At 39.2% G+C, this 13,152-nt stretch overlaps 1 protein-coding gene across 1 annotated transcript; it reads right to left on the reverse strand.

The window, feature by feature from the left end:
• Positions 1 to 5,299: 5,299 nt before the first annotated feature.
• LOC309713617 (ryanodine receptor 2-like) lies at positions 5,300 to 9,972 on the reverse strand (the record flags this gene model as incomplete). The annotated part of the gene is made up of 4 exons (XM_082545407.1): positions 5,300 to 6,469; positions 7,039 to 7,139; positions 7,323 to 7,387; positions 9,822 to 9,972. 4 exons carry the CDS (start codon positions 9,970 to 9,972, stop codon positions 6,292 to 6,294), a joined length of 495 nt encoding a protein of 164 aa, XP_082401533.1. The 3' UTR covers positions 5,300 to 6,291.
• Positions 9,973 to 13,152: the final 3,180 nt, after the last annotated feature.

Raw genomic sequence — 13,152 nt, forward strand, 5'->3', positions numbered from 1 at the left:
GACACACCTGTGGTAGGTTCTGTGTAATAAGCATGAATAGAAACTGCTTACAAAGTGCTCGCTGCCAGTAGGTGGCAGATTGCTGCCTAGTGGGAGTCTTCACTTTCAATTTTATCCCTGGATAACGATAAAGAAGAAGTGGGGTGCCAACTGCTAACTTTAGCCACCATTTGCCTCCTTTTTGGCTTGCCTTGAATCCATGCTTGCATAAACCAGTGGATTATAACAATGCATTTAGAATCAAACCCATATTTTAGCTACTGCTGTAGGATGGCAAGGTAAGTAAAACCTTTTTTCATTCCTTTAGTAATATTTAGGACCATGCAAGTGGGCGGCTGGGTGCTACTTGCTGCAGGAGAGGCTGGATCTTTGGATAGTACATAGTTTCTCCATTTCTGCTCATAAAAGTAGAGGAGGAGCAGGATTGGCAGACTGGTTGCCCTGGTGTTGCAATTGACCACTGCGGTAAAGAGAGAGCTGAGCCAGAAAGCACTTTACCCACACCTTTGGGCAAGCTCTGTAGCTAGTGCTCTGAAGAATAGTGTTGCAGATACAAGCAATCAAAATAAGTTTCCTCTCTAAGGTGGCTGGGATCCATTTAAGAAAGGAATGATGAAGACCTCAAACATCTAAAGGGAGCTTAGAGCAGAGTTGCTGCTAGTTCACATTGAAGGAAGCTGGCTGAAGTGGTTCAGGCATCTGATGAGGAGGTCATCCCTGTGCCTCTCCTCGGAGTGTTTTTTTTTTTTTTTTTCAGGACACTGCCAGGAGGAGGCCAGAAGATCAGCTTAGGCTGCCACTAAAACTCATCTTTGGATAAGGAAATGGATGGATGTAAGTGCCTACAGCCTGTATATATTATGTAACAAGTTATCACAGAAAAGAAATTATCTTTAGAAATAAATTTAACAAATTCAGCTGAATTAAGAGCATTCTACAATTAACAAGTTAATAAATAAAATTTTATTTTCAAAATCATGCAAATCTATCATTGCTTATAGATCAATTTCCTCTTTACACATTCGTCTCTCAGAAGTAGCAATAGCCTACTCATAATTACTACATGAAGTAGACTTTGTGGCAAACTAAACATTCCCCCTTCATGATACATATGGAAAATATTTATTTTTACATGAGCAAAATGCCACTTGGTAATGGCGTGGTTCAGTCTGAAAAGGGATTGGAATAAATAAAAATGAGGCATCGCATCAGCATGGTATAGTGAACACAATTCAAGACACTTACACTGGTTGATTGCAGTTGTGACATCCACTGTGTTATCAGTGTTAAAGTCATCAGTTATCAGTTACACATGCACCAGCACTCACTTAAAGGTGAAACCAGTAAACATGGCTCTTTAGTGGCCTCTAGTGCCAGCCTAAACACAACAGCATTAACAACAAACATGTTCCTACCAATGCGTCTCCATCAGCAAAGTCTAGAGTTTCATTTATAGGCTTCCTGACATTGTCTTCTCTGACAAACTGCATCATACTTTAAGCTGCCTGATTTATTATCAAACACTTTGCATCAAACAGCAGCTTAAATCTGTTAAACAGTTTATACAAGTTGAACTGATATTCCTTTCAACTTTCTCACACTCTACTACTGACAGTTTTGGGTTTTAGAGATAAAAGGGTGACAGATAACAAAATCTATAGGTTAGAGCCAGTGAAATATTACGCTACTTGTTGCACCTTTAAGATCGAGTGAGACAAATATAACAAAACCTCAGTTTACTTCTTTATTATCTGAAAATAAAAGATAACTGAATAAATATAAAACTTAAATTTTAAAGCAAACCTTTACAAACAGAGATGGTTAAATGACAGAAAAGCAGGGCCTACTGTCTTATTTTTCAAATACAATTGTGGTAAAATTTCTTAATGAGTAGTGATGTGCGATACCACTGATTTCCTTTCCGATCCAATACCAAGTAAAACTCAGGGTGGTATCGACGATCCTGATCCGATACGAAACTTTGTACAAATACTTATTTTATTTATTGTATCTCAAATGATAGCATCATAATGACATGACAGGACATCAGATTACTTGTTCTTATCACTTAATAATGCAGAATTCATCACATAGAAATAAAAAAAACTGAAGTTTGAACATCTTGCCTGCCTGCAGCACTAAAGGACTCCGTGAGAGACGTCTTTCTCGCCCTAGAAGCACCTGTCCCTCTCCTCCTCTTCTGTTCGCCTCAGCATAAGCTCGTCATATTCTGTGATATGATTTACTCTGAGGTGTTTGACAAGGTTATTGGTGTTGCCACAACACCTCACTTTTTTGCCACATATATCGCAAACCATGTCTCGGCTGTTTGTGGAGGTAACATTGCTTATATGGCAAAGTTCCTCTTTTCTGTGTCTTATCTATTAATATGCCTGTGCACTAAAACTTCCTGTTTTTTTAGTCTGGCTGAGCACTTAGTTTGTGAGTCAAAAGTGGCCTTGCTCTACAAGCCTTCATTATTAAAGTACATAAAACAATAAAATAGGAAAATAAGGATACTAAGGATATTGATTTCATGACAATATCGATATTTTAATGTGAGAATCGATTCTAAAACACAAATGACTGGTATCGGAGGAATCGATATTTCAGCATCGATCCGCACATCACTATTAACTAATTGTAATTAACTATTACAATTTCTAAGAAACTGAAAATAGTAGCCCACAGACTGTAACACATGGCTGCTGATTTCTAACCAAAGCCACGACAAGTGTTGATCTTTAAACTTGGTTGTATAGCAGTATCAGAAATTATACAATAAAAAATATATATTTATTCTGCATCATATAGCTGAACAGAACCTGCAGCATACACTCAACCTGTTGTCTTATTAGGGCCACCGAGCAACATCTGTTGTATTCTGATGAGTAAGCTGGTGTCAATTTAAACATATTTTGTATATTTCCCCAAATGTGTTTTTATAAAGACAGATTAAATACGAAAAATTTCATTAACCTTTTAACATCCACCAACTTACTTACAGCCCACTTAAAGGTGAGGTTAGGTTACATTTTAGCTACATGCTAAACATAACATTACTGTTCTCAAGACATTACCTTAGGTCTCATACATGCATCTTACCTTCAGAATTTCTGTTATTAGACTTCAGCTGAATATATTAAATAGGTGAAAATTCCAATTGAATTTACAACCTGGTAAATATGAACTTAATGCTAACCGTACCCCTAATCTTAACTCTAAATAGGCTGTGATGGTTGTTTAGCGTTTCAACTGAACCCTTCAAGATGATGGTAACTAATGGAATTAGAAGTTCTGTAAAACAGAAAAAAAGGATTTACTGAAGGAATGTTGTACAAAACGAAATGTGGTTAAAATGTAACCTAGCCCTAAGTTTATCTACTGTACCCTGGTTTGAGGCTAGTTACAGTCTGGTCAACCTAAGAACCCCTGAGCCATAACATCTGTGATATCCAAAGTCCTTCTCTTCTTCTACTTCTATAGAATATTATTCTGTGGTACTCTTAGCTTCATATGTTCTCCTCAGTTTGTATGCGGTATTATTATGAAGCTACTTTTCTTGTCTAGCTTTCATAGATCCTCCCCAGCTAGATAAGGCACTGCAACCTCCCGTCCCCCCTTTCTGTCTCCTCACTGCTTTGTTGTGCTATTCTAGTGCTGCAGGAAACACATCTGATTGCTCCATTCTGGCTGATTATTCCTCTTAGCTAACAAGCATGCAGCTATATCTGCAGCCATAAACTTCTAGAACAAATAAATGTGGTAAGCCATGAGCATATAATTAAGGGTCCCTTCACACACAGTGCTGGCATGGTACAGTGTGTGGACACAGCATGATCAACAGTGAACTTACAGTCCGGTCCAGTGCCCAATGACAGAATGTTTTTGTTTTTTCAATTTTGCCTCTTACAACCCCACAGTGGATTTTTAATCACATGACCAAACTGTCGTTTACCTTTAATTCCAGGAGTTTAACAAAATACTGCTTTATTTATTTAGATATTACAACAATTTTTATACTTAGGTCCATAAATCCATCAGTAATTTCGGTCAGTAACTGCCTGAAGTCTAGAACCCAACAGACATCGCCAAATGTTTCTTCCCTTGAGATCCACCATCAGAGATGGGCAGTAACGCGTTATTGGGTCTCCTTCAGCGTATGAAAAAGGCAAGCCTTCATCATTCACCACTCCTTACACGTTGTTGTTTAAACTTTGGATTCCTGGACTGGAAACTGCTGAAACTGCCCTGTTGTAGCACTCCATTCCCAGTGACGATACGCTACATGGACTTCGGGCCATTTTGAAAGTAAAAGTTGTCTGTGAATGTCCACAGTGTAATCTCAGGGTTCACAGAGCAAGTGGTCAAAACAGGACTTCTAGAACGTGATCCAGAAATAGCACCCATGATGATTATCATCAGTATATATCCAACAAAATGATCTTGAATGGGAGACTGGCCAGTTTTTAGCTTTTAACAAAACTCATTACTACAAAAACATTTATGAATAACTTCTATAAAGTATTCTGCTTTAATCACAATTAAGATAAAAACTGATAACAAGTTTGTTTTGAGGCCCTTGTTCAGGAATTAGTTAAACATTACAGGAAATGTTATCCTTTGTATGTGATCGAACATACAAATATGACCAGAGGTGATTTTCCATGTTCCATACTGAGGCTTTAACAATGTTAGCAGTAGAGCTGGGCGATAGAACGATAACGATATGTATCGCGATATAACTTTTTCTCGATAGAAAAATTAAACTATCGCGATAGACCTTGCCGCTCTTGTCCTCTTAAAAAAAAAGAAAAAGAAAAAAAGAACAGCCAATCCAAATTAAGTAGCGCAGAGCCGAACCAATCACAGCCGCAGCGTCACGTCACGTGACTTGTTACGTACAGCACAAGTGCCAAGCCGCACATGTGTATTTGTTTGGGAAGCAGCCAGCCACCGTACCGACCGGGTAATGGAGGAAATGAGTGTGCCGACTAGAAAAATCAACCGAGCGTGACCGAAGGTTACCGAAGAGAAAACAGATGATGGTTCCAATGCCGGAGAGATTGTCGAACGGAAGAGCCACAGAAGTTCCGTAGTGTGAAGGTATTTCGGCTATTTCAAGTCTGACAAAAACAGAGTAGCGTGCACTGTAAATTGTGCCGAAAGCAAGTCTGGAAATACAATAAACTGGTGCATGCGCTACGTCCACACGTACCCGGGTATTTTTGAAAACGCAGATTTTTCTATGCGTTTGCACCTTTCGTCCACACGTAAACGGCGTTTTTGGTCACTGAAAATGAAGATTTTTGAAAACATCGTTTTTGCATTTACATGTGGACTAGAAAAACGGAGAAAACGCAGCGTCAAAGGTGTGCGCATTTTTTGACGTCACACTGTGCGCCACGTTATTGTTTCAGTGAAATGAATTTCTACAATACTGTTACTGTTAATTCTACTCTCTGCAGTGTTTAAATGCTTACATATACACACAGTTACTGTCCCTCCACACATACGACTCGGTTCTGCTTCTATGCCCCAGCTTTGTTTACTTTTTCCCACCGAGGCTTCTAGACTTCTGATTGGCCAACATTTCTGCACGGTTAGGAATTTAGCGCCACCTGCTGCTTTGGCATGTTCATAGCAGCGTTTTCCTTCATTTCTGCCTTTATGTGTGGACGGGATTATTTTTTAAAATGAAAACGGAAAATCTCCGTTTTCAAAAATACCCGTGTACGTGTGGACGTAGCCTCAGTCTCTGACTGGAAGCGCTAATTCGTCATTCGGCTTTTGTCAGACTAAAGTAACTGTTAAAACTGTTTGAAAAGCTCAGCTATACAACAAGGAGAGATTGAGAATTTCCTTTTAGTTCTCAGTTTATTTGATATTGACAAAAGTTAGTCAGTTTTGTCTGTTCTTCTGTAAAACAAACTAAGATTTATTTTTAGAATTAATATTTTGTTTCTAAGTGGAATTGACAATTTAGTCTGTTTCGTTTGTTCTATTTTGAAACTTAAACGCTTTAGCGGCTGCCTTTTGTGTAGTTTGCAATATTTGCCTTTATTTATCTGAAAAAGTCTCATGTTCCTTAAGTACATCTACCCTGTTGAACTTATTATGGGAAATAAATATTTAAAAACAAGCTGCTGATTATTTCACATTTTACTTGTGAGCAACGGCACATTTAAATCTTACAAATATAGTTATTTGGCTGATATCGTGATAGATATCGTTATCGCCTGAAATGAAAAAAACATATCGTGATATGAAAAAATCTTATATCGCCCAGCTCTAGTTAGCAGCCATTAATAAACTGTTAGAAACACTTAGAGAGAGTTTGAAGCTAAACTGTACTGACCATGTAACAGGATGACAGTCTTGTATATTTACTGGCAGAGAGATTGGAAAGGTGTTTACCTGGCCTGTGTGCTCTGTTTCGTCTTTGTTGATGAGATACATCAGAAAGAATCTGAAGCACACACACACACAGACAGACACACACACACACAGACACACACACACAGTTGTTAGAAAACACAAACAGTATTATCATTGCATATATTAGTCACACAGCATCAGTGCCAGATGTTACAGTGGCACTTGCTGGCTGGGTAACAAGGCAAAGACAAGAACGTAACGTGGTCATTTCTAAGTTATTACGACTCAATTACCAACGTAACAAGCACTTAATATCCAAGTAGTATCATGGTAGCAACTGTGGTTACAGTTGAGTAATACCACACTGAAATGTATGTAACTGGATAATAAGTGTCCAAACACTGGGGATAATAATGTGGAAACACACCTCAGTGTAACACAAATGCTGTGGTACAAAACAAGCCAGGACAAATATCATAGATATCATCGCCCACCTGAGATTGGGGACCAAGCCCCAAGTACACCAAGATTGGGTACCTATCTTTCATTAACTGACCTGAAAGACTGTGTACTATGTAGGTGTGATGATCTATGATGATGTAGGTGTTAAAAGGTACAATAACACACACAGAAATACAGACACTCTCCAGACGTACTTACAGGTAGTTGGCTAAGTTGTGCTCCTGTAGAGTGTGCGTTTCAAAGCCGTGTGGCACGGTGTCAAAGTAGTCATTACCTATTCCACAGATAAAACATTTGGTCTGCAAGAGAAACACGTGATAGTTAGGTGGTTGTCATTTATTGTAACCTATTGGCAATCTTCATCTATGCCTCTGTTGGAGGTACAGCTATACAAAACAAAAGAACCACAAAATCTATATTTTTACATGTTCATATGCCTGAATTTAAAAAAAACTGCATTGAACTGTTGTGTGTGTTTTCACCTCCATGTCTTCTTTCACTTGTTCCTGCTGATCCCTCAGCTCTCCAAAAGCATCAATGATTAACCCTAGGATTTCAGAGAGGGTGGAGCTTAAACATGCTGGTCCACATTATTACACTGAATACAACAATAGATATGAAAACCACAGGCTATCTACTATATCTACTATAATACTTCTAAAGGAGTCTTTTTTGCTATTCAGTTACATTCTCTATATTACGTCCAAAGTGTGTATGTCCCTATAGGGAAGGATATAAACACTAAAGACAAAGCCTACACAGATGCAAAATCCTGAATGTTCCAGGACCCATCATATTTTAAAAGCCTCATAATATCATATTAATCCAACTGAGCACTGTAGTGTCAGAATGTAAGCCAACGCTTGGTTTGTTTCCAAAAGTAGAATGGGAGGTAGAGCCCTCAGCTCTAACCAACTCTTCTCCAATGAAACCAGCTTCCAGTCTGGGTTCCTGAGACAGACACCCTACTTTTACGATTAGGCCCCAAACTTTTGTTTTTGACAAGCTTAGTTATCATCATTGTCAATATGTGTGGCAGAGGGAAATAATTATTTGGTCCCTACTCAGTTTCTACTACCACTAACGTTTCTCACTGGAAAAGAAATGAACAGTCTCTAATTTTTATGGTAGTTACATTTTAATGGAGAGAGAAAGAATATCAACCTAAAATCTAAAATTTCATTGAAGTTATGGATTGGTTTGCATATCACTGAGTGAAACAGATGTTTAATCCCCAACCAAAATATGACTTTGCACTTGGTGAAGAAACCCTTGTTGGCACACACAGTGTTAAGGCATTTCTTTTAGGTGATCACCAGGTTTGCACATCTTACGAGTGATTTTGGCCCATCCCTCTTTACAGAAATTCTTCAGATTACTTGGCTCCTTCTTGGGAATTCAAAGCCTCCACAGATTTCTGTAGTCTATTGATACTAGATAGTGGAAAAGGGGTGGGATTAAATAAGCATATGCTTCTTCCTGCTCCTTTTTGAACATGAACGTTATTTGGAGTTGTGGTTGCTCGTTTTCCTTTTGTTTTGCTTTGTTCATTTGTCTCTTTTAATTCTATTTTGTTGTACTTTTTCAACATGTTCAAAATAAAGATTCAATCAATCAATCAATTTTCTATTGGACTGAGCTCTGCAGACTGGCTCGGCCACTCCATGGAAGGCAGCACAACTAATGTGCTGCTTCTTCTTCCGCCACTGGTTCGTTGCCTTGGTGGTATATTTTAGTTCACTTTCATGCAAGAAGACCCATCTAAACCCATCTTAGGTGTTCTGATTGAAAGTTTACAGTACAGTACACCCTCTTCTGTGGAACCAGCTTCCAGTTTGGATTCAGGAGACAGACACTATCTCTACTTTTAAGATTAGGCTTCAAACTTTCCTGTTTGATAAAGCATATAGTTAGTGCTGGACCAGGTGACCCTGAATCCTCCCTTAGTTACCGTGTTGCACTGTTTCTTCTTTAGTGACCTTTTTCTCTCACTTTGTGTTTGTACACCGCTCTGCATTTAATTATTAGTTACTTTTAATCTCTGGCTCTCTTTCAAAGCACGTCTTTGTCCTGCCTTCCTTCCCCCAGCCCAATCGTGGCAGATGGCCGCCCTCCCTGAGCCTGGTTCTGCTGGAGGTGTCCTTCTGTTAAAAGGGAGTTTTTCCTTCCCAGAGTGGTTCCTCGTAGGAGGGTCATATGATTGTTGGGGTTTGCGCTTGTTTTTTTGTATTATTGTAGATAAAAGGCACACTGTGGAAGATAGGCAGAGTTTAATAATAAGTAATGTTTACGTTTTTTTATGGGAAGAGGAGGATTTTAAATTCAGTTCTGAACTTAACAGGGAGCCAATGAAGAGACGTTAGTATGGGAGAAATACAATATATCTAGTTCCTGTCAGGACTCTTGCTGCAGCATTGTGGATTAGCTGAAGGCTTTTCAGTGAGTTTTTAGGACATCCTGACAATAATGAATTACAGTAGTCCAGCCTAGAAGTAATAAATGCACGAAATAGTTTTTCAGCGTCACTCTGTGACAGAATATTTCTAGTTTTAGAGATGTTGTGCAAAGAAAGCAGTCCTATATTTTGTTTAGTATGCACATATCCTTTCCCCAGAGTTCGTATCTGGTTAGGCACTATGTTTCATTGAAGTTTTTAAGGCCAAGTACAATAAGCTCAGTTTTATCTGAATTTACAAGCAGGAAACTGTTTAAGGTGGTGTTCAAGTGTACTCCACTTTGGAGAGACGTCGCGATTATTTAGTCTAGTCAATTTGAAATAAACAGAACAACCAAAATATTGGAAACCAAACAGAACCAGAAATGATTGCTCTCAAAATAATTATACATTTGAATCACCACTTTCTGTGGTGTTTACTCTACTTTACAATATTAGAATGTATTCATTTGGCTAATAGTTGCCTAATTAACTGCTTGTGTTTCCATTAAACTGTTTGTGTGCATGTATGTGTAGGATGCCTCACCCTGGATGATAGCCAGGAGGATTACAATGACAAAGAAGAAGAAAGTGATGTCAAAGATGATCCGGTAGATTTCGTACTCATCACCAGCTGGATCCTCGATCTGGTCACCAATTCCTCCACCTGCTCGCACTCCCACATACATGTGGAACATGTAACACTGAGGAACAGAGAGAGATACACAGGAAGGGGGGTACAGGGGTAACAGAGGTCAAATCTTTTGCATTGGGTTTTTAATGGGCAGAACCATGACTGTCACAAACAGCTTGAACACACTAATGTTTCTGAAACATCAGAAGACATGACATCTGTAAGTCTCTTTGCAGTAAAACAGGCATGATTCTAGTCACTGTAGAGGTCCAGTAACATTTTGAAAAATCATTGTTAGTGAATGCAGTTCACAGTGCCCTCAACTCTGCAGGTTACAAAGAAGCCATATGTGAATATGATCTAGAAACGCTGCTGTCTACCTTCTGCGGACCAAAGCTCATTAAACCAGGGACCGAGGGAAAGTATAAAGCATGTTCTGTGGTTGGACAAATAAATATTTTAAATTCTTTTTGGATGATGCATCCTCCAGACTACAGAGGAAACCAAATCAATGCTGAAAGGTGTGTTCAGTTTTTAGGAGAGCATATGCTTCCATCCAGATTTCTTCATGAAGGCGTTGCAAAACAATGCGAAACCACAAAAAAAGTTTTCTTCTATCTTAGCAAGGCAGAGCTATTAATGCATCAGTAACAACACAGCGCAATGTTTGTGTTAAAAGCACCGCAGCACATTCGCAGACAGAACCTGCCCGGTGCTGTGCATATGGCTTATGTAGCGAGTCATAAATAAACAGCTGTAGCAGCACAGATCACAGGTTTTACAGTTTTACTAATGTTTATATACAGTGGTTCCATGTTGGATGGTTAAGTTGGGCTGATTAAGGCTGTTGGTTGATGCAATGTTCAGAGCTGGAAATCTGACTTGAGGGGACACTGAAAAATTCAGGAAATTCCGACTTCTGCTTTCACATGGAACGCACCATCTGACCATTTTTTGCTACTATAAGCCTTATTGTAAGGAAGGAGACCAATCTTGCTAGGGCAGTGCCATTCATTAGTGCATCTCACCATCCTACTAAGCGGCTGTCACCTTCTTGAACTACAGACAGGCCGAGCTGCAACACTTAGCCCCTAATAGGAGACAAAAGAGCTCTATGGAATGCAATGGGTGGCTGACTATAGGGGATTAGTGTGTGTTTGTGTGTCCTGAAATTTCCGGGTGACAGAAGGCTTCCTTCTACCCTCAGAAAATACCATAGAGCCCTTATATAGTATTTCTTTCAGATGGCTTAGCAGCAGAAAACATTCTCATCTAAGCTGAGTCTGTTTGTACTTGGCATGTCTCTCATCACTGACAAGATGGTCTAATGTTTGGCTTTGCGATACACTTATCTTTCACCCCGACTCACACTGACCTGCATTAATGACACAGGTGCTTATGTATAGGTAATGGCTTACACTTCCAACATTTAAATTCATCATAATTGTTCCATTTCTGTTTCATGGCCACATCTTTGGTTAGACTTTACTATGTCACAAAGTTGTCTCTTTTAAACTGGCTAAACAATGGAAGCTTGTGCTGCATAGGTAAGGTAGGTAGGCACCGCTATCATGAAACTGGTATATCAGCTGATTCTGATACTCCAAATGCCCTTATCCAGCTCACCAATTTTGGATAGACTTCCTGGAGCCAAATAAGGTAACCCCCAAAGACAGTCTTAAATTGAGCTTAAATCACAGTAAAGGCTCAGGTTAGTAACATATAATTATTTATATTACTTGCACTGTTGCTATTCCCAAAAACGTAATAGATGCCTGAAAAAGAAGCGGACAAAATAAGTAATCTTCTTACTGCCTGAGGGTAACACTGCCGAGACTAAAACTACTGACTCAAAGCTCTCTGTCCATAAATGGAAGTGTGTGCTCTTTACAGACAGCAAAAAATGAAGTTTTAGTGAGACAAACTTGATGGGAGCAACTTCCCACAGCCAAGAAAGTGAACTGCAGCAGTGCATACCAGACATCCCAGTATTAGCTTTGGGTACAAAAAAGTATTTGAGTCATCCTGAGAAGCCTCACAGGTGTTTTTTCATTTATGAATAATGGCTCTCACCCATCATTCAGTGGAATCCTAAAAGCCTTAGACATGGCTTTGTAACCTTCTATGATAGACGACAGATTGACAGATGATACTAGATGACAGACAGACTGATAGAGGTCAGTTACTTTGTTTCTCATCTCTTTCTGAGTTTCTTTATATTCTGGCTCATCAAACTGAAGGGCCCATACAAACAGGACCCCCTCAAACTGACTTTTAGTTTTAGTCACCTTGTTTTCCAGCAAATTAACTGTTCTGTCACTAGTTATAAACTAGGAAATTAGCATAAACTAATGTAAGTGCATCCAACCTAATGACATCCTGCTCTGAACAGGCACAGGATGGTGCTAAACATGTTCTAAAACCTTTCAATTTAAACAATTTTTTATTAAATCCAGTTTCACAGACAGTGTTAAATCTAGGACCGATTCTGAGAGCAGGGCTCCATGGTGTAAGTTAGTATTTATATATGTAATGTTTCCATTTTAAGGCCGACTCTATAGCCCTGTTCTTTCATTTTAGATAACTTAAAGAACAGGGCTATAGACAACCATGAACAATTACTCTCTGGATGTTAGGGACCAAATCAGCCGCTGTAAACTGGCAGGACTTTAATGCCACCACAGCAGATTGCATCACAGTTTTGCAGCTGGGTGCGGTGATGGATAGGATGTTACGTCACTTCATCCCTCACGACAACAACACATCTGAGATGCACACTGACATTTCAGAGAGTAAGCTGAATGTTTATTCTTTAACCTGTTGCATTACAAGGCTTGAAAATTCTGTTTTCTGTGTTATCTGTCTTTATCTGTATCGCTAATGCACACGCAGACTTATATAAACACCAACGTGATAAACTCGAACCGCTCTTTTGTATCTCTGAACAGATTGCAAGTGTTTCCTGTTGGGTTGTTACTGTCAGAACCATGAAGACCGCCTCACCCTAGAGGAAGTTCAGAATCATCCCTGGCTCAAATGACTTATTGATGCCAAGCAAAACAGGTTTACAGAGCAGAAGCTCTAACAGAGAAGTATTTGGTCACATTCAAAAGCTATGGCACATTGCTGTCCATGTTCTTCATTTCTATCTTTTTTACAAGGCCCGCCCCTCTGGAAGCACAAGAGCAAGTGGGCCATGAGATCACAGTGGAACTTCCATTCAGTCTTTAGTCTTGCTCCCATT

The sequence above is a fragment of the Aulonocara stuartgranti genome (genome assembly GCF_965226115.1).
Source record: "Aulonocara stuartgranti genome assembly, chromosome: 8".
In the NCBI taxonomy this organism is placed as follows: domain Eukaryota; kingdom Metazoa; phylum Chordata; class Actinopteri; order Cichliformes; family Cichlidae; genus Aulonocara; species Aulonocara stuartgranti.